Genomic DNA, 22,349 nt, shown 5'->3' with positions numbered 1-22,349 from the left:
CATCTGCTCGGAGCTGCGCACCCCGGGCCCCTCTGCCTCGGACTGCCCGGACAGGTAGGGGCAAGGCCGCCAGACCCCCTGGAATGAGGAACCGGAGCAAGGGCTCTGCCGCCCACAAAGAAAAGTTTGGAAAAGGAGCGAGAGGGCTCAGGCGAAAGCTGGAGAGCTGGTGCGTGCAGATGTCAGTATCCCTCCGCGCAGCCTGTATTTACGGAATGCTGTCAGCACGTCATCTGATTTATAGCAGTTTGCACAGAGGGAAGAGGAAGGAAAAAAAAAGGCACAAAGCACCCCTAACTTGCCTCGTTCATCAAGAGGCTTTTGAAAACAAGAACTTCATCACTTTGCAGTTTAATATTGCCTGTTCTGCCACATGACCACGCAGACTCTGTTTCCCTGTTTCCCCTTCTTCACCATTATTGAAAAATAAAGAAAAATGCTTACTTTTTCTAATGCTTGAGGAGTGACACGCTTAAAAGCTTCCTTTAAACATTCCTATTCAGCCACATCATAGCATTCATTAAAGACCCAATTCTACACCAATATTGCTTCCTAGTGCCCATGGTGAAAGGACTGGTTTGGACAGTCCTGAACAAAGCACCAACCCCACTTAAGCTCCCTCAACTTCACAAATTTCCTTCAAGATTTACTCCAAAAATACCAAATCAGAGCCAGGGATTTTGTGTAAAAACAATCTGGGCTTTGCAGTTCTCACTGGGACAATAATTTCCAACAGCTAAATGGGTACCACTTACCATACATTTTGCCTTCATCTGATAAGATGATTTTCCTCCTCCCACATGGTGGATAGATAGCTAGAGCCTCCTGAAAGCTCTGTTCAATGTCAGGGCTCCAGACACCTTCTGCATCATTGTCAATAGGTTTATCTGCAGAATCACTCATTCTTTCAATATCTTCGGCAGGACTCTCGCTGCCGCTCCAGCTGCTGGGCTCAATGGTGATGGCTGGGGTCTCCAAGCCTAAGCCTGGAGTCTTAAAGGATATAAACCTGCAAAACAAAAAAACAAACAAACAACCCAAAAAGGCATTAAAGAAATGGAACTTCAGGCAAGCATTTCTGTCTACTTCTGATGCTAACTTAACAGCAGCTGAGCAGTAACAGCAATTACACAAGCATGGGAAGCACTCAGGAAAAGTAAAAAATTAATAACCATTCTACCTCAAATCAGCAGAGATGGAAAGATAAGTTGTCTGAAGGGGAACTCTACCACATTTGCTGTGTGCAGAGCATCAGGTTGTTTTTCACAGTCAAGGTGGGTCTTAATACTGGGACAAACTGCAGCACGTGGCACATTTCATCCAGCTGAAGACTGGCACCCTTAAAATAACGAGCCAGATCCTCAGGCGGAGAGAAATCAGCATACTTCCACTGGCTGGAAAGGAAGCACACCAGTTTATGCTGCAGCGACCACCAGAGCCTAAAACCACTTAAACCTAAAAACAAAAGCAAAAACTATTGTTCACATTCATCCGGATATCAGTGGAGCAAATGGAATTACACTAGCGATGACACAGCTCAATGTGATTAACTGGAACAGGCTGTAAGTTTCAGATCTTACCCAAATAAATAATACAGTCAGAATCTGGGCTACATACTAACAGAAATCTTCAAGATTTTAATACCAGGGAAAGGAATTACAAGAAAAGATAAATACTTTGCCTGTTTTTAAAAGTCTCTGTCACAGAACCATAGCAGAACAAAAATTACAAGCTTCAAGTTGCTGAATCAATTTAATAAGAAATAATTTAATATAGCTGCACCTGCTCACACCACCAGAGCTGCAGATCTGTCAGTGTTCCTTTTATATTTTTGAGAGAAATACAACTCTGCTATAAAGACTTGCTCCAGGCAAAAAAGCTGCTATACCAGACCAAATTCACCTCTGGTGTAATTCTTTGGGAAGCAAGCGAAATAACACCAGGAACAGATTTGGCTCAACATGTCTAGGCATAATGCAGTTTTATTTTGAAAAATGAAGAAGTTTGGTGACTTTAACTGATCTAAGCGGATGGGAGTGTTCAAACATGCATGCATGAGCTGCACATGCACTTAAAAATCCAGTTAGTTAGCTAAATACTCAGAAAACCCTAACCTATAACATTTTCATTCTGCTGGGGGAGATGAAAGTAGATTAAAGGCTCTTCCCCTTCTGCCCATCTCCATCCTTACACCGATACGCCTCTCAGTGGGGTCTCAGTATGTCATAAAATAACAGGTGAGAAGTGGCAGAATGGCTTTCACCCCACAGAGGAGAAAGGGGGTGCTGTACAGCACAGGCAGTGGCAGCTCTGATGAAAAACCTTTGGGCTAGAGAAGTCCCTGAAAGAAGAAATATTTCCAGCAGCCCTCACCAGAACTAACCAACCAACCAATCACTAGAGATAGCCAAAACCTGACAGTCCGGTCCCTCAGAGGCTACAATGCCTTGCGAAAGAAAACAGGCCTGGAACTGAGGAAACGGGGAGTAGTCTCTCAGACTCACTAACCAACGTTACCAGTCTGATAGGCAAGGTATGGGGTATTTCCACTTCCCCAGGCTCTCACAGGAGCTCAGAGGAATTGGTACCTGCAAAATAAACTCCCCAAACCTTTGTTTTCCTCGCTCACATGTCTGTTTCTACAGAAACATTTCTTAATTTTGCATTGGTTTGAATATTTCAGTACAATTTATGAAAATGTTAGTGCATACCCACCAGTAATCTCAAGGCTAATCAGAGTCTTGAATGCCTTTTAATAACTGATAATGAAGGAGCAGATGGATTCACAGGGAACCACACACAATTGATAAGTGCGTGGGAAGTCTAGCCAAACACACCACTTATTTTCTGGGAAATCCAAAACGTACAACATTTTTTTAAGTCTCATCACAAAAAGGGAAATGTAAACCTTTGTAAAACAGTGAAACACCATGCTTCATAATTCTCAGAAGGCTGAAGGGTTGGTTCAACCCTTTCAAGATTTGAAGCCAAAACATAAACACAGCAATACTGACAGAAACAATCATGTGCACTTAAGCCTTCACATACAGGGGGAATTTTAGGTAAATGAGAGGCAATTGAATGTTGACTGGGATAATTAGGGGGGTTTCAGTTTTACTGCCACAGTGCAGTGGCTACTGGAGATTTTATTGGCCTCACATGACCAAAACCCACAGTTTAGCATTTCACCAAAGACAGCACCAAGTGGGACTGCTTACTGGGTCAGTTCTTCAAAGGTGACTCAGGGAGGAAATCCTTCCCCTCCCTGATCCCAGGCACAATGGCACACAGTGCACAGCACAGCCATGGGCATCTTTCGTTCAGCCCAACCACCCTCTGCTTACAAAATCTGCCACAGTCATAGCCTCGAGTCTTATTATCATCTTATAAACCAGCCCCTGTTATTACATTATGCTGAAATAATAATTAAAATGCACACAAGGAAAACAGAGAGGCTCTAAAGTAATTAATGTTACTTGATATTCATGTTACATCTTGCATTGTGTTTACTGGTGAATTTTCACTAATGTGTTATCTCCCTTCCCATTCCTTTTTACCCACTTGGATACCATCTTGAGGCATTAGTAGCTACCATTCCAGCCTCTATAAGACAACCAAGTGCTGCTTCCAGAATATCTGTACAACAGGGGCAGGGAGCAACCTGCTAGAAAAAAAACCAAACCTCTCATACTAAAGGTTGCTTTTAGCGATTTCCATTTTGGTGAATGCTGACACTGCAGAACAAGCTAGAGGACCAAAAAACCTTGTATTACAACCACTAAATGTCTCCCTCTTATTTCAGGAAAATAATGAGCTACTCGGTTAATCACTTCCAGCTCAGCTCTATATATCAAAAGGCAATTCCACCTCCTCCTCCATTTGAATTCTATGGACCCAACAGTGATGAAAAATTTCAGACCTGTTACGCTGGAGTTCAATGTGATTATTAAAACTAATATAAGCTGTCAACAGATGAGCTTTGTTGCACATTTCCAATGAGCTATGCAACTCAGGTGAAAAATGTGAACTTACAGTCCAACTTAAACTGATAAAAACGTTTTGCAAAGCAAGCCTTCCTGACATATGTGAACTCCAAATCTTACAATACCCGACTTTCAGTGGAGGAAGAGTTAATCTCCTGGAAGCAATTAACACCCCCCCCCCCCATCTTCCCCAAAAGCAGAGCTTGCACACAGTTCTTAAGATCAACAGATCAAGTTGAAGAGTTCTGTATTTGCTTTTTATCACATTAACTTTTAGAGAAACAATTTGTGCTTGTACTTTCTGTTAACAAAATTAAAACACTTTTATGCCACCCAGAAATACCCCACCAAAACCAAACCAAAACAAAAACAAACACAGCACAAAACCCAGATTTTTGCTATCCTTTTTGTAGTTTCTAAGATTGCTTAAAGCACACTGCTGCAGTTTAGGACTCTCTTCAGTTTCCCTTTTAACACCAGTCCCCTCTCACATAGTTGAAGACACCTTCCCCCGTGCATAAAGCTCTTCTGGTTACAAGCATGAATGCATCTTTCTTCCAGCTGCTTTCTACTCTCTCCAGTTAAACCAGTTGTAGGTATATCTGGTTTTCTCCTGTAGTTAAGACAATTTTTCTGTGTACAACAGAGGTACGTTCCCCCCTCAAATAACGCAATGTTACATTTAGCAATGGTGATTCTATGATTCTATGACAATACTGGATTTTCTAAATATGTTTTATTGCCAATCCATTCAATACAGCTTCATGAAGTACAAGATACAACTTATTTTCATTATGTTCACTCAGGCAGAGTAACTTCAAAAGTTATTTTAAAAACTCACATAAAGGATAACTATTGTCAGAGCTGATCACACCAATGAATGCAACTAAAACCAAATGGTAGTCTGCAACATCTTATCAAGTGAATGATTTCTTTGCTTGCATAAAACATTCTCTTATGCCTTCATTTTATGAGCAGTGCAAACCTGGACTTGCCCAGAAAGCTGCTCTCACAGACCAACTACCAAGATCAATAGCTCTTCATAGAAGTGCAGGACAAGTGCAGATTTAAGGCCTTGATATGCTTCGCATCCTTCAATACTTGCACAATGAATTAACTTGGAAACTGTGTCTTCCAAAGCTCATCAGAGCTGAATCCTATTTTACAGCACCTTGCAAAAAGTTAAACTGTTTTCTCTGTTTGTTCAGTTAATTTACTTTCTTGAATTTCAGTGTACAGCTGCTGAATGGTGCCTTCACTGAGGTATCGCATAACCACTGCAGAAGGATTAATGCTCTGCAGGTAGTGGTGCAGGAATACAAGAAAGACTAAAACATGACTTGATTCCGACACATGTCTGAGAAAAAATATTTTAGAAGTCCCCAGACTTCTAAACTGCATCTTCTTGAAGGGGAACAAGTGCAGTATTTTTGAGATAATCTGCAGTGGCATCTGCAAGAATTTGCAGGTGATAAAGCACCAATGTTAGTATCCACGCTGACCTTCTGGCTATGAATGGCTGCAGAAGGCTGCCAAATAATTCTTACAAACAGCCCAAAATTTCTGAAGCAGGCTTTTTGGAAAAATCTTGATTCTTGATGTGAAAATTTCATGTGCTGAAGTTTTAAGAACATTTTATTTTTAGTTCATGAACAACTTCATCTTACCTTCAGTTATATAAAAAACAAATGTGACCAAGAATCCAACCAGTTTTTTATGAACATCAAGATGATAATGGGCAGATGAGCAAACCCAACTAATTCTAAATTTGCAGATGGCAGATTTTCTTTCAAGGTTTGAAAAGTTACAGGACCACGGGATTTTCCTTCTGCTTTGTTCAACAGTGCAAATCCACAGCTGAAGCACTAAGGCTCTGGAGAGAATCCAGGCGAAGAAAGTTATCAGATCTAGAAAACATGACCTACCAGGAAAGGAATTAGGTTTGTTTAAATTTGAAGAAGACTGATGTGAGAAGATAACCACTTTCAAACAAGGAAAAGGTAAGAGCAAAGCAGAGAAGCAGTTCTTGGCTGTTTCTACCAAGGATAGGGCAAGAAGCAAAGAGCCTCAGCTGCAGCAAGAAAACCATAGGTTGGGCATTTGGAAGACCATTCTGGCGCTACCAACAGTCACACATCAGAAGCAATCAGCCTGGGGTACTAAAGAACCTGCTGGGGAAGATAGGTTGTTAAGGACAGGTGACACCAACATTTCTCAGGTATGATGCAGCTATGCTTAGCCCTATTGAGGTAGAGGAATGACCTAGATGATACCATGAGACTCAGCAATCAAGACAGAATGTAAAAAGCCCCAAAAGACAGTAAACCTGCAGTGAGAGCACATCCTTGACTAGGCATGGAGGAACCCAGATACCCAAGAGACTTCACAGAGGTCCTAGTGACCAGACAGCTTTGTCAGCTGCAGGGCAGAAATCCAGGGGAAACCAGGCTTCCTGCCACCTGTGGACTTACATCCTTCACTCTGCATTGTTTCCTTGCATAGCTGTGGGGCAGTCTGCTGCATAAACATCAATAGCAAAAGCCACCTGTGAAGGAGCCCGTCAAGGCAGGTAGGATGGGGAGGGAGAGGCAAACCAGCAAACTGGGGAGAAGAGGGCTCCTTCTCCTGCTGGTACTCTCCATGGGAGTTTTGGGAGATGAAGCTGCCTCATCCCCAGCCACCCCATTCTCCTCCTAGATATCTTTCAGACTGCCCAACCCCGCATATCACATCTATATTTCTCAAGCTCTTTCTGCATTGATTGATGTAAATACGGAATTAGTCAGAAGCTTGACTTCTATTAGGATTTTATGCATCTACTTTGCCAGTAAAAGTTTCTGTTCAGTGTCCATGCAAGTCAAGTAATACATTCAAGCATTAAAAAAAAAAAATATTATTTTACTTAAGAACAAATTAGTACTCTCTTTTGGTTGTGTGTTGTTTTGTTTTTTTTTTGGGGGGGGGCGGGGGGTGTCTTTTTTTTTTGTTTTGTGATTTTGTTGCTGTGATGTGTAGGTGTATGGATATTTCTGATTCTTTGAGGCATTAAAATGGCAATGATTTCCAGAAAATACTATATATATATATTCATAGAATCATAGAGTAGTTAGGGTTGGAAAGGACCTTAAGATCATCTAGTTCCAACCTCCTCTGCCATGGGCATGGACACCTCACACTAAACCATGTCACCCAAGGCTCTGGCCAGCCTGGCCTTCAACACCACCAGGGATGGAGCATTCACAACCTCCCTGGGCAACCAATTCCAGTGCCTCGCCATCCTAACAGGAAAGAATTTCCTCCTTATATCCATTCTAAACTTCCCCTGTTTAAGTTTTAACCCGTTACCCCTTGTCCGGTCGCTACAGTCCCTAATGAAGAGTCCATCCCCAGCATCCCTATAGGCCCCCTTCAGATACTGGAAGGCTGCTATGAGGTCTCCACGCAGCCTTCTCTTCTCCAGGCTGAACAGCCCCAACTTCCTCAGCCTGTCTTCATATGGGAGGTGCTCCAGTCCCCTGATCATCCTCGTGGCCCTCCTCTGGACTTGTTCCAACAGTTCCATGTCCTTTTTATGTTGAGGACACCAGAACTGCACACAATACTCCAAGTGAGGTCTCATGAGAGCAGAGTAAAGGGGCAGGATCACCTCCTTTGACCTGCTGGTCACACTCCTTTTGATACAGCCCAGGATACGGTTGGCTTTCTGGGCTGCAAGTGCACACTGAAGCCGGCTCATGTTCATTTTCTCATCAACCAACACCCCCAAGTCCTTCTCCTCAGGGCTGCTCTGAATCTCTTCTCTGCCCAACCTGGAGCTGTGCCTGGGATTGCTACCACCCAGGTGTAGGACCTTGCACTTGTCATGGTTAAACCACATCAGGTTGGCATCAGCCCACCTCACAAGCGTGTCAGGGTCCCCCTGGATGGCATTCCTTCCCTCCAGCGTATCAACCGAACCACACAGCTTGGTGTCATCGGCAAACTTATTGAGGGCACACTCAATCCCACCGTCCCTGTCACAAGGATGTTGTGTGGGACAGTGTCGAAGGCTTTGCACAAGTCCAGGTTGCACAACTGCTCTACCCCTGTCCATCAGTTCTGTAGCCCCATCATAGAAGGCCACCAAATTGGTCAGGCAGGATTTCCCCTTAGTGAAGCCATGCTGGCTGTCACCAAGCACCTTGTTGATTTTCATGTGCCTTAGCATGCCTTCCAGGGGAATCTGCTCCAAGATGTTGCCAGGCACAGAGGTGAGACTGACTGGTCTGTAATTCCCTGGATCATCCATTTTCCCCTTCTTGAACATGGGGGTTATATTTCCCTTTTTCAGTCGTCGGGAACTTCACCTGACTGCCATGATTTTTCAAATATGATGGACAGCGGCTTAGCAACTTCATTCGCCAGCTCCTTCAGGACCCGCAGATGGATCTCATCAGGACCCATGGACTTGTGCACGTTCAGGTTCTTAAGGCCACCTCAGACCAGATCCTCTCCTACAGTGGGTCCAAGGTCTTCATTCTGACAGTGTCTGCATCTGCAATCCAAGACTTGGGTGGTGTGGTCAGAGCATTTGCCAGTGAAGACTGAGGTAAAGAAGTCATTAAGAACCTCAGCCTTCTCCAAATCCAGGGTAGTCAGTTCTTCTGATACCTTCCAGAGCCATTTTATATATATAATTTAGTTCTAGGAGGTAAGTATATAACACAGTGCAAATAATAAAAATGTAAATCATTTACAGAGCATCCAATGGCAAAATCATAGCTTAAAATGACTTTATATTGTAGTTTTGTTACAAGATCTACTTATCAGCAATTATTGCCTCTAAGAAGAAAAAGCACCAGGAGAGAGAAGCAGCCTATTTCTAGGGTAAAGTATTCCTTTAAAACTCGCAGACTAATTCAGCAATTCACTGCTGCCATTGAAATGAAATAAAAAGTTTTTCTCTCACTGTAGGAACACTTCAGGGAGAAATTCTGATGCTCTGCTTTTTTGGCAATCAGATGATTACATGTAATGATGCTTCCATGTACTTTCTGTAATTCATATAAACTAGCTCTGTTTTCCTAGGATTTTAGTTATCTTTTCTTACTTGGCATTCAACCTACCTACTAACTGCCAGCTACCTACTTCAGATTTGTTTTGGGGGTCTGTGGAGGAAACAACATGGTCAGTTCATCTACATCTACAGAGATGTGTGAAAGGAGCACATGGGTTTTTTTCTGGAGCGAATTATGCAGTGAGTAAATTCAGACGTTAGTTATTTCCCCTCAACTACCACACTCAGGGTATTCATAAAAGTAGCAGGAAGACAGTGCCATGCTAGTGTGCAAAATACCAAAAACATGTAACTTAACATCAGTAAAGTGATATGTTCCTTCAAATATAAATCACACTGTACCCTGCTCATCTGAAGTTTTATATATGTATTTTTCACAAACTTATTGAACAAAGAATGACTTAGATCTGCAAGAGTATGCTGCATATAGGCCTAAATATGAAATGAGGATAAGAACTATTTCTAGAAAGAAACAGTGCATTCTCCCTGAATTGCTCATTTTTTGCTTATAGAAAGAGATTACTCAGCAAAGAGTGGGCTGATGTTAATACATGATAATTCTTCCCTTTGCAAAGAGCATATTCTTTGTACAACTGAAAAGTGTATTTCGTACAACTCTGAGGGCCTCATTCATTTTCTTTTTTCCCCAAAAGCTGCTTTTGATGGTATATAATAATTGTTAAGGATGCTGAGTCAGTGACTCCAACCCAATTTTCTTTTCCATTAATTTAAATTTCATACAACTAATAAAATGTTCATCTTCTCAGTGGGGAAACAACCATATTCTGACTGTGACTACACCATACTCACAGACTGTCAGCTTTGTGCTGGCTCATGAGGACACCTTCTGCAAGCAGCTACAGCTTCAAACCATCCACAAAATCTAGCTAGTGCCCAGCAATCCAGCGTGCAGTGCTTTGAAAGGGGCTACACATTACTTATGGTCCATGCTCTGCACTGATTACCAAGTTACCACTGGGTAGGTAAATCTTAACATACCCATTATGAATCTCTCTCTCATTACGGTCACAGCTGTTTGACAAACAATTCCTTCCTCATGTGATATCGAAGCAGTCACATTCATCCTAGGTGCTAGCATTCATTTACTCCCAGTTGGTTTCCGTTATAAGAGTGTTCCTGGGATTTAACCCAGTTCAAATACTGCATTGTGGAGGTAACCAACAAAGATTATTCTAAATATGACTTGGCACTCAGCGGAATGAAGAATAGCGAGCATCATGTCTGACTTGCTTTTGCTAATTACTAACATGAAGCAAAGCAAAGGATAAAATATTTACCACCTCTCAGATGGAAAAGCCATTCTTCCTGCAACTGCAGGAGGTGACTGTGCAACAACCCAGCTGCTGTGCTCTACAGCAGGAGCTGATCGTGCACCTACTGTCACCCAACAGGGATGTCTTGCGAATGGCAACGCCAACATTTATTACCAGTGTAACGCTGTAACGTGCTTACCCCAGCTGCATTCCAGCTGTGACTGTTCTATGGCAAGAGCTGCTATATTGTGAAGTAGGGATTATTGATATTTCACCCATTCACCAACCATTCAGCTTTTAGAATGGTCTGTGACCAAAGTGGCTCTGCTTCTATGGCAAGTGAAGTGGCTTGGACTGGCCAGATGACAATTCTTTGGCACTGAAAACACCAGCCTCCAAACTACTACAATGCAGCTCTCCAAGAAACACTCCCCAGCCCCAAGACTCAAAGTAGAAGCCATGGTATAGACCCTCAGGGTAAGGTCTGCAGCCACTGCTTTGCTTGGGGCATGTTTATTGGAGCTTGTGTTTGGCAGTTCACTATAATTTATTCTGTTGCCAACACATGTAAACAGAGAAACAAAACTAGCATACAGTTTGGGGTTTTTTTATATATGAAACTGGAAAAAGTGACACAAAAATAGATACACTTCTTGCTTACATGCAACAACCGTCTACTCTTTGAACGCCTTAAGTTCAGTCAGCCAGTGAAGGGTAAGGTAGGGGGGCTCAGTCTGCACAGAGGCTTAGTGCCTTCCCCCATTACTCCACAAATTTTGAATTACAGTATAAAAGCCCAAAGGAAACAGATGCTGGCCCTCCTTCAGCTCCAGTGGTGTTGATCTCTCCCTACCCCTGCATACACATAACTTTGGCACCCAGATCTGGATACAGACACAAATACCCTGAATACCTTCGTAATTAAGCATCTTATGCATGCAATGGTGGTTTTGCCACTGTTTCAGACCCATCTACCTGGAAGTATGTGAATGATGTAAATGCAGTCAATGTGCAGTTTTCATATGTGCAAACAGGATCTTTTCTTTGTAGTTTGTTGTAACTGCCTTCCCACAGCGTCACTGAGCACGACTACTTATTTTGTACCCCAAAAGCCAAACTAGAACTATTAATACCAAGTATTACAAATATTGGAACTTAGTACGCCCTTGATCTCTGCTGTGTTACTAGCTTCCTGCTGGGACCACATATGACACATTGCTCACACATATGACGGTCCTGACAGCAAGTCATTATGTCTAGATCTAGCTCTGAAACCATTTGTTCCCCCCCCATTCCTTAAGCCTCCTCGGTTTTATTGGAGTTCCCATGTCAGAGAGACATTTGTGAAATCAGATCCAACCCTTCACATTCATAGCTCTCTTTTTCTATTCCCTGCATATGACTAACCGGCTTTCTACGCCAACACTAGATTTCCCCCACCCCCCCCCCCCCCCGCTTTTTTTATTAACTTGTTTTCAGGATGAAGGGTTTTTTTCCATAATGGCTGCAAAAAAATGAGTGTTCACTCTAACAGCTCTCAGTGAGACGGGAAAAGGGATAGAAAACCACCTGCTTGTACAACTTTATGTAAGTTTGGTCAGGAAAGGGAAAACCAAGGCTATTTGAAGGGTGGTCCAACGTCTGACTGGTTCATATGTAACATAAAACTTTCACCTATATAAAAAATATTTTATATAATAATTTAAGTATTCTGTTAAAAAGGTACGAAAAAGGCACAGTAAAGTAAAAGTTTCTTTCATTTACTCAGGTGCATTTGTTTAAACAAGAAATAGCCACAAGATTAACCCTTTCCCTATTCCAAGCTGAAGAAGGACCCTTCTTTTATGAAGCAGGATAAAGGCCAGTTTGGGACTAACAACTACTAAATTCAGTTGGCCAAAGCCACCCTTGGAATCCAGCACTAGCACCTTTTATTCCTCAAGCCCACTTGTTCTCTGCTTTGCAGATGTTATACAAACACTCCTTTGCCTAAGTGCAAACACATACACAGGTACTTTCTCAAACGTTTGTTGAAAGAGCTAAATTTTAACTAAAATTAATTTTGCAAGTTAAGAAACTTTGCCAAACATCATCCATAAGCTCTATCCCTCTACAGCTGCTACAGAAAGTTGTGAATGCCTTGTGCTTACCCAAATGTGCTGATTTTGTACCAGGCAAAATCTGGAGAAAACAGTTTTATTCTGCTTTGGTTTTACTACTTGAGCTACCGCCCTGGGCTCTGATTCTGCCAACACAGAACCATTTTATACATATGAATAATCACTCCAAGTTTAATGGAGCTCCTCACATCTCCATTAGCAATTGTTTTGGCTGGAAAAAGGCCCTGCCTATCAGCCCTGGAGGAGCCTGGAAACAGAGAAGTGATAATACTGGGAGGCTCATTCTGGGAAAGGCTGTGGTTTTCTGCTGATAGGATGTAGAATTGCAAGAAAAAAAAAAGGAAGGGGTGAAAACACAGCACCACAGCCCTTTGCAGGGCTGGACTTAATTCCAGGTCTCTGACCTTGTTCTCTCTGACTCTAAACAGAAAGACATTTCAGAAACCAGCATGTGAGATCAGATAGCACTTGGGGTGCATGTCGACCAGTCACAACATGTCTAGTGGCTTGTCTTCATCGCAAGCCAACCCTGGAAACCCAACCTTGTGTTTTTGTGTATAGAGAAAAAACAAAGCAATAATTCTGTTTGTAAGTGCAGTAGCCGTCAAATAAAACTAGTTTAACTCATTTTGATTTCCAACTGCTAGTAGTAGTGTTATGGACAAATTACCTGCCAAATTAAATTCTGAGTTGTTTATGTAGCACAAAGGAAGCCTCCTATGTAAGGAAATGAGCATTATTAACACAGCACTTCTACACACCAACTTCTTTCTTCCATCTCAACATTTGCCTCGACACCTATCCTTACAGAGGTGGTGAATGCATTGGCATCATCTTTACTTAGTCAGTATGACTGTCTCATACAGATAGCAACAGATCTATAGCATGCATTTTTTCCATAATGGAAAATTTATTTCTGACATCTTAAATAAGAGTCTCCTGAGAAGGAAGGATGCTTTTATGCTGCAGGACTTACACCTTCTACAAGGGAGTAGAAAACACTCTCCTGCTGAGGTACTGAAACAATCCCAAACTGTGGCAATCTTTAATTGCTAAACATAAGTAAAAGCCACAATGACTAGCTGTAGCATTTTCAAAACTCAGTATAATAGTTACGTAGTTATTCTGCACTTCTCTTGTAGTTATCACCTGTTGAGGAAGCAATTTCTGTCTTAAGCTCTGACTTAGGTTTCAAGTCTATTTCAACTCCTTGTTCACTGTATTTTAATGCTGCTTCAGGAGGTGTCAATTTTCCACAAAAATAACTTTGCTGGCAACCATTAGAATTGTGAATTCACTGGACACCGACGGAGTTAAAGAAGAGATGGCGAGGTCCAGGCAGCAGAAAGCAAAACATACATAAAAACCCAAACAAAAAGTACAAGCTTAGGAACTAATCCCCATCATTCTACTGGACTTTAAAACTCATGAATTTAACAGAAATACTGTTTTCACAGCACACTGTCATTTCTGCCACAGCAGCCCTTCCTCCAATGCACTCGCTGTTCACAGTTTCGTGGCAATCATCACCTGCCTCTCAGTCTGCCTGAAGAATGGCTTGCCTATCCAAGGCCTCGCTTCTTATTTCCAGCTCCATCAGTAGGCCCAAGTGCCTTTCACCAGCTACTCCAATACAGGTGTGCTGCCTTCTGGTGAGGCAGAGACCATAACACCAGGATCTTCCTGAGCTGCCTGGCTGTCCATGCCTAACCCCTGCAAACCCTTGCCATTTTCCTAACCTGAGTCACCCTTCTACCGCACTGCAACTGGAGCTGTTACTTGGAAAAGGAGTGTTGGAAACAAAGTGTTGGACTCATCTCACTCTGGTTTGGGGATTTTCACTGCTGTCTGCTTGCTCATGCCTGGGAGTAACATCTGTCCCTGCCACATGTGGAAGACAGGGTGGGAAATGAGCACAAACAGAAAGACTTGCAGAAAGGAGTCTGTCCAAAGCAAAGACAGAAGCCCACAGAGTATATCAGAGAAACAGAAAGAAAACACATGGACATGTGTTGCCCCTTTACTGCTCTTCACTCAGAACCTCACACTCCCTCCCCACCAGTACTCCTCTGTTTGGCAGGAGGGACACAAAAGCACAGCCTACCCTTGGCAAAGCTTGTTTGAGTTTCAACACTTGGGTCACGTTCTCTGCTTTTTCTAGAGCCAGAGCTGCCACTGTGCCCTCAGACATCTGTGTGCTGCAAGCCCAGGGCTGCTCTGTCACTCACTCATGAAGGCCACGTGCCTGGTCAGGCTTCTGTGGCCAGAGCACACAGAGCTCTCCCCCCTCAGCACCTGCTGCTTCATAGAGAGAAGGGTAGCAACCAGCTGAGGTGCTCGCAGGGGATCTATGGTCACATCTAAGCTGGAAAACTGGTGCTGTCACCAGGGAGATGTAAACTGCTTACTGTAACTAATCATACTCTATGCTTTCTCCAACTGATTGGGGTCAAGAAGACCTGAAGTGGTTGTGTCTGCCACACATTGCACATGATGCTCCTGAAATTGCTCAAGCAAAGCAGCATTCACCTCTGTTCTCTGACCAACATGGGCAGAAGCACCTTCCCAGAACAATGCTGTTATTTGGACTGCAAGGTCTCTGATGGAGACAGGCAGCTGTTTCTCTATGTTTTCAATATAGTTTTACCATCGTAATTGGGGTCTTCAGAAGTTATTTTTGTAGTACTATAAAAACATATTAAATTTTACTGCTTCCCCAGGGGAAGAAGACTATGCAATAAAATGCTACAATACCTTCAGTGACAAAAGAAAATTGTCTCTGCCCATAGTGGTCAAGAATACCTCACTAAAACCAGTTGATAGTTGCACAGTCTGGTATAAATACAGTGCTTCTAACACAAGCGTTATTAAGTACCTGAAAGTTAGTACCAAAATCTGTTTGATACAGATGCAATCTTATTATAGATAAAGAAGAATCGTTAATGCTCATGCATGCACACAGTTCTATGCAAAAATGTTTTGTCAAGCTCAGAAAAAGACAAACAATCAATTCTTTATACTTTTAAATTATGTTAAGTTACATTGGCTCTTCAAAATTATCTCTGGTTTTTCATAATGCTGTCTATACACAAAAGTTCCTTTAACTTAGTGGATGCTTTTGTTGTAGTGAAAACTGAACACTTGTAGCATGGCTTCTCCAACGTGTTAGAGGCTAAGGGTGGCTTCATGTTGAAAACTGAGACTTCAAATTTCACAATTTAATTCACCACCATAAAACACCATTAAAACCCTGAACTTCTTAAATTCAATGTTCCAGGCTGCCCAGACCTTGAAGGGGAGAATTCTCTTTAAGCTAGAGCAATTTCTGGACTTGGACAACAAGCAAATGTCAAAATGGCAAGTCTCTGGGAGATCTGGCTATCAATCTTGAACTATCTAGTGGTGTTTCTAGCATATCTAGCACTTCAGTAAAAGGATTAGAGTGCTCTTGATTCTTCTCCTACTTAGCAACTGGCTTGCTAATACGATTCTTTAAACTTTCCTGTGCTTTACTGTTTGCCATATCATATTCGCTGAGAACTTCAGTCAGGCTCCGATCCAGTGCCTTCAAAACCAAGCAGGCCATTTCCTACTTACTACCAGTTAAATCCTTGGAAATCCTAGGCAAATGTATTTCATTTGAATATTTTTGTTATTATTATTAAATGGAGGAGAGTGATTCAGGCAAAAAAGAATGACCCAGAAAGGGAATGAGCCAGGAAATGACCCAGAGAAAGAAAGTATTTTGGCTTTCTTCCTCAGACTAGCAGTTGGTTTCCTCAAATGACATTTTTTAAATTTTATTTTAAAGTATGAATAAAAAAAATGCTGATTAACGTTACAATAGAAATAAGCTTGGCTCTTAGTAGAGAAACATTATGACTTAGAGCCAAGGACGTTCACTTTTCACATCTGAACTATTTTTTGAACTGCATTTCCTGGCTCAGTGTCACTGTACTGCAGATAGATATGATAGCAGATAAGTGTATGAGATGTTAGAACAACAAAAATGTTATATTAACACTGAATACATTTGTAGGCAGAGTTCAAAAGTTGTTTTATTTCTGCTATGCATGGAATAATTTGCATTACACACTGTTTTACTATTACACTTTTCTTTTTAAAATGGAATGTAATTCAAATTTTCTGACACTGCAGCTGCAATTTGATAGTTGGGTTTACTATCCACATGGATTTACAGTAAAAAAACCTCTTCACTATTTTTTCACTCTCTAGCGCACCTTTCTGTCACCTTGATTTATTTCTCTTTCACAGCTGTGCCTACCAAATAATTCTTACTCTCACCCCACCTCTTCCTGCAGCTGATCCAAAGCAAAACACAGTTTTTCTGTGTATGTGAAATTAAAGAACTCTTACGGCAGAATACGATGCCCAGTATTCCCAATACTTAAGGGAACAATCTGCCTGGGATGGGAATGAGACACCAAAAAATCCCTGAAGTTAAGGTGTTCAAATTTAGAAAAGTTAAAGAATTCTCATTTTTTAGAGAACCATTAGGTCTCATGATTCTATTCCTAATGATCATAGGGATCATTAGGAATCATTAGATTACACCATCAGTAGTCGCTACAGCACACCCATAACTTTCCCACAGTCTCCAGAATGTATCCACCTCCAGTATTTACAGCACTAACCACCATAAGTAGTAATTGCATGAGTTATATACAGTCACAAGCACCAAATATTCTTCTCTCAAAATCAGTATTGCTGCTGTCAAAACTAGCACCAGAAATCCTCAGTAGCACAAATATGGTCCAAAATACAAACCAACCCAAACAAATCATGAAAACCAAATCAAAAGAAAGCAGAGAACACTGAGGGTTGACAAAATTAATAGGTAAAATAATGAAGGAACGTGAGGGAGCCTACTTTCAGCTCCTTCCCCTGTAAGACCTCTCCACAGCCATACAGATGTAAAGGAGACCTGGGTACAGGCACAGGGCACGACTGAACTCTGTGGGCTTGTTCAGCCCTGTGCCCCGTCCTTTAGAGAGCTTCCTGTCCACAGCGTTACACAGGGATTCAAAAAGGCAAAGCCCTGTGTTTGTGTATTAACTACGGAAAAGTTACCTAACCTTGGGACTTTTCCTAATATAATGAGCTTGGGCATTCCCCAGTCTCTGGGAAAGGGAGCTGAAGATACATTATCTGACTTGTCTTTCCTTCCGAGTAGCCCTGTCCCTGGGCCTTTCTTTACTCTAGGCACTACTCATCAAAGGCAGGTTCCAATAGCCCAGTAAAATGTGAAAAATTCAATTACAGGGACTCTGCGCTTCCAGCACTGCCCAGCTGCCAACCACACAGAGATCTGCAGTGATAACAATTACACTTAAAAGTGTCACTACATGTTTGAATGCATTTACACATTCTCCTTTTACTCTCTATTTATTATTAATGGCAACTCGACTAATATCAAGACCCCAGTATGCTTGGCACAGAAGGACAGCAAGTTCTTGCTCTGAGGAATTTGCAGTCTAATTATAAATGACAGCAGATGGAGGATAAGCAAAAAAAAAAAAAATAAAGCTCATCTGGTTTTCATTAGAAAATTTAACTCAGGTAACAACTTTTAACCAGATAGAGACAATTACACATTAAATCGCATACCACAGGCTACGCTACAGGCACATCCTAGTCAATCTAATACACTGCAGTGACAGTGGCCAGTTCCAAGATATATAACCAGATTCCAGAAGATTCAGGGCTTTACAGGCAACCTCCTGTATGGAGATTCTGCAGGAAGCAAATGGGAAATTTAGCCTTGTTCAATACAGTCATACTCACGCTTACATGTAAGCATGTATTTAAGTCCATGTCTACTCACCCAAGGCCTTAATATGTAAGCCCATCAACAGCATCTGATAGCATTTTGCACTTCCTTCCATTTTTAGGTGTCATTCTTAAGTCCACCATAAATTAGCTGCTTATGTAACTTCATATTAATCTAGCTGGGAGGTCATGGAAGTCATAGACCTCCACAAAAAAAAAAAGGGGATTTTGAAGCTATAACTGATAAAGTTTGTCCACCTGAGGACTCTACTGGTCATTCACCAGGAACTGCTGCTTTACAAGAAGATTTGGACTTCAGCTTTGCAGAGTGTCCTGTAGGACTGGAGCCTTGCTGAGCCCCTCTCCTGGGGCCCTGGGAGGGCCTCTGCACAGACCGTCATGCTCACCTTTGTTCACAAACAACCACTAACCCACAATGGAGGAGGTGCCAAGCACCACATGTTCCACTGAAGCCAGCCAGTATCACAAGGGACTCACCACCCCTCAAGCATACGAACTGAATTTGCCAAGAGGAGGTAGAAAATCACAAGTGTCACTTCCTGGATTTGACAGAAAATGGGTATATAAAGTTCAGATTCCCACAAGTGCATGCAGCTGTTGTAGGAAGACAGAAGTACCTTGCAAGCTACTGATTACCAGCCATGTCCATGTAGAAGAAGGGTTATTTATTTCACCACACTGTGGGGATGACTACATCATCTAAGAGTCCTGGGCTTAAGATTCATTCTGTCCCTGCTAGTAAATTTACAAACAACTCGGACATGAGCAAAGGTCTTTATGGCTCCCTCATTTCCAAGGCCTCCCAGGCTACCTTTGCCCATTTTCCACAGCTAAGACACCTAAGGCTACTCTGACCCTTCCCTACGCAATAGGAGCACTGTATGTCACATGTTGCCAGGAGAGATCTCTTTCTCCAGAAGTACAGCTGGAACACATCTATGCCAGCTACGGATACTGCAAAAATCAAATTCCTTCTGGATTTCACTCTCTAATGCTCTCAAATACATTAAGGTTCACATAGAAAGATTTGCAGATCACTGCAGAAGTCCCTGTCTACATGCGCCCTGCTTCCAGCACTGTAGACATAGGCAAGCCCAGTGCTCTCACACACTGAAGCACTCCAGCTTCCTGCACTCTATAGAAGGGCTTTTGTGCCAACCAGACACACAAATGATGTACAAGGCCTGCAGAAACTCTCAGTATCTCAGAGTACCCTGACAATCCTTCCTCAGAGAAACTACCGTGGATCACCTAAAGAGGGAATCTGAGGGGACAACAGCTGAATGCCCAGATTATGTATTCCTTCCCAGGTACTTTGTAGAGAAAAAGTTTATATCCTTGAAAGATGGAATTATAATTTGAATTATGGGTCCCTGGTAACATCAGGGTTAGACAACTGATGCAGGAAACAGAAGATCTGAGAATGGCTTGAGGCTTTACTACAGTCAGTTTACGGTAAATTTTGAAAAAATCCTCAAGCCATCCTTGAATCTTCTATTCCATTCTTTAAATGATTTCCAACACCGTGGGTGTTGGTGACACCAGAGTTCGCTGCACAGCATGTCGGCACCAAAAAAGAGGGTGAAATGTCAAAGACAAGAAGCATGTTTTCTATCTTCCGCATCGTATTTGTGATCTAGATTTTCTGGGAGGCTCCTGCTTCTGCTGTAACGCAACCCAGCTCATGGCGGTCCAGCTCATCACCAGGACTGATCCGGAGGCAGTGTAAGTTCACTTTAGCAGCTGTGAGCTAAAAGGGATTTCTCACCAAAACCATAAAGCAGAGCTGCAGTGGGACCTAGTGATACAGATTAAGGAAGCCACAAGTGGCTTCTTGTTACACTGCACCCTCCACTATATCTTTTTAGGAGCTGGCAAGAAACCTTCCCCTCTGGCTTTCAGTATATTCCAAGTAGGGTAGGGCCCCTTTGCTTGCAGTATCATATGCCTGGCCTCCTCTCTTTTCTCACCCAGGTAATGAAACCTCTAAAGGGCTATCAGCAGCAAGTCAGGGATAACAGCATGAACTGTGCAACAGTGGAAGAATTTGGACATGAAATGTCTGTCACTAGGCATTGTGGGTCAGGGAGAGTCAATCCCGTATGATTCGTACTGATTTCAGTGTGAATTCAACAGACGATACAACACTTTTGAAAAGCAGCCCAGGACACACACAATAGCCCTCATGAATGGCCTTCCTATTGGACACACCACACCTCCACTTAGCCCAGGAAACAGCTATCGAGTCACACAGAGTTGGCAACCCTACAGGTTTTCCTTAATGTGTGGACTGATTTCACAGGAATATGAAGGAACAGAGGAAAAACAAATACATAAACATATTCATGCACAGCTGGAAAATATGAGCTTAATACTGCAAAGTGAAGAAAGTGTTAGATCTTGTCAGTGACTTCAGACTCACTGTGGAACACAGAACATTTACTTTCTACATCCTATTCCAGAAAGTTGCTCTGATTTTCAGGGAGTTTGCTTTTACAATTGGACAGATGTGATTATGAAGGATTTGCATGAGGGACTTTCCCAGGCATGCTTTATGAACTCACTAAGACTTCTGAAATTGTGTCAGTCTTTTCTGTCTCACAGTACAACTTTCGAGATTTCTTTCACAGGGACTTGGAACTGTGCACACAATACCTTGCTACTAAATGGAAATTTTTCCTGAAAAAAAAAACATGCCAAAATCAGAATATCTGTGCCTTCTCCTTTCTCATCTTTTTAGTGTCTTTCTCCCACAATTTTAATGTTTCAAGTTCTGCAAACAACTATTCTTCAGGCAAAAATTAGGAAATGTTGTTTCCAGGCATTAAGCACTGAATCTTTATCTGTGTCTATGAGCCCACTGAGAGTTTCACGTAAATTCCAATTGCTTTTCCACCCCACTTTTTTTCCCTTCTTGAAGATGGTTGTTGCATAAAGGACTGTAAGATTCTATTTTATTTTAGGTTATATGTATTTTTTCTGCTATACAAATTACCTATTTCTATCTCCTACTCTTTTCCTTTTAATGATTTACTTTCCTGCGAAGGAGGGGAAGGAAAAAGCAAGTTTCAAATATGCAAGTAAATAACTGTAGGAATAGTAACTACATACCACACAGGATGGAAATGAAAAATAAAAGGAACAGTATGCAGATAATAAAAACTGTCTCTTGTTAGACACATCAGGAGACTGCTGTGACCTCAGACCTGTGGTCACAGAAGCCAAAACCTGCAGAGAAAGTTGTAAATTCTATTTAAGATTTTCACTGAGATCTCCACATTAGAAACTCTGCTATTATTTTCATTCTTGATTGATGTTTCAGTGTTCAACTTATTTTTGGCGTTGCTTTTTCCTAAATAAACACTAACTAATGGTTTCATTACAGTCTTAAGGATGGCTTTGTTTCATGCGCAAAGCAAACATTTAGTGAAAGGTGTGATTAAAGCCAAACAAGTAAATGTTTTACAGAGATAGCTTAGAAGCTACAGCACAACAAAACAGGTAGTTATATAAATGCTGCAAATCTAACCTATGTGCACAGATGCCCATCTTGACTCCCCCATCTTCTTTCTCTCCCTTGCCCCCCCCCCCCCCCCAGTTTTTTTGCTTGCAATTTTATCAAAACCACAAAGAAATGAACTGGGAGCAAAGCAATGTTTTCTGCCCCAAAACAAGTTCTGGTACCCAGTTTTTCAAGAGGATGTTGCTTGTAGCGAGCAAGCTAAATGTAGTTGACTCAAACTGCCTTCAACACATATGGTAGAGTGTAAAAAAGGGGTAAAGGGAAAAATCTGTATCTTAGACTCTTAGCAACTGCTGAAACAGCAGAGCTTACTTTTACCTCAAGCATTTACCCAATAATTTCCTAGGAAGTAAATAAGAATTATGACCTCTCAAGTGGGCATTTATGCCCAGACATAAAGTCCTCATATCAGAGGAGGGAAGATTTCTAATCCATTTCGTAGAGAAGTATACAGATGTTGTTCAAGGTGCAAAGCCATGGAGCAGAAATACGGAGAGATGCAGCAGGTATGGACTCTTCTCTGGCTATTCCATTCTGCCCCAAGGCAGGGAATGCTTTGTCATCACAGCAAATCCCACAGGA

General features: G+C 41.9%; 1 protein-coding gene across 8 annotated transcripts in view; it reads right to left on the bottom strand.

Moving 5' to 3' along the window:
- Positions 1–22,349, bottom strand: part of TEAD1 (TEA domain transcription factor 1) — a 165,078-nt gene that overhangs the window by 108,269 nt on the left and 34,460 nt on the right. For all 8 annotated transcript variants that reach the window (XM_062620189.1, XM_062620196.1, XM_062620193.1 and 5 more), the window contains one exon: positions 756–1,009. In XM_062620189.1, coding sequence (XP_062476173.1) covers positions 756–903 — 148 coding nt within the window. In that variant the 5' untranslated portion in view covers positions 904–1,009. The remainder of the gene's footprint in view (positions 1–755; positions 1,010–22,349) is intronic.

The sequence above is a fragment of the Pezoporus occidentalis genome, unplaced genomic scaffold, assembly GCF_034315485.1.
Source record: "Pezoporus occidentalis ecotype Australia unplaced genomic scaffold, CSIRO_AGI_Poc_V1 ctg22, whole genome shotgun sequence".
NCBI lineage: Eukaryota > Metazoa > Chordata > Aves > Psittaciformes > Psittacidae > Pezoporus > Pezoporus occidentalis.
The sequence above is the reverse complement of the archived record's forward strand: the minus strand, read 5'-3'. Positions and strand labels throughout refer to the sequence as shown.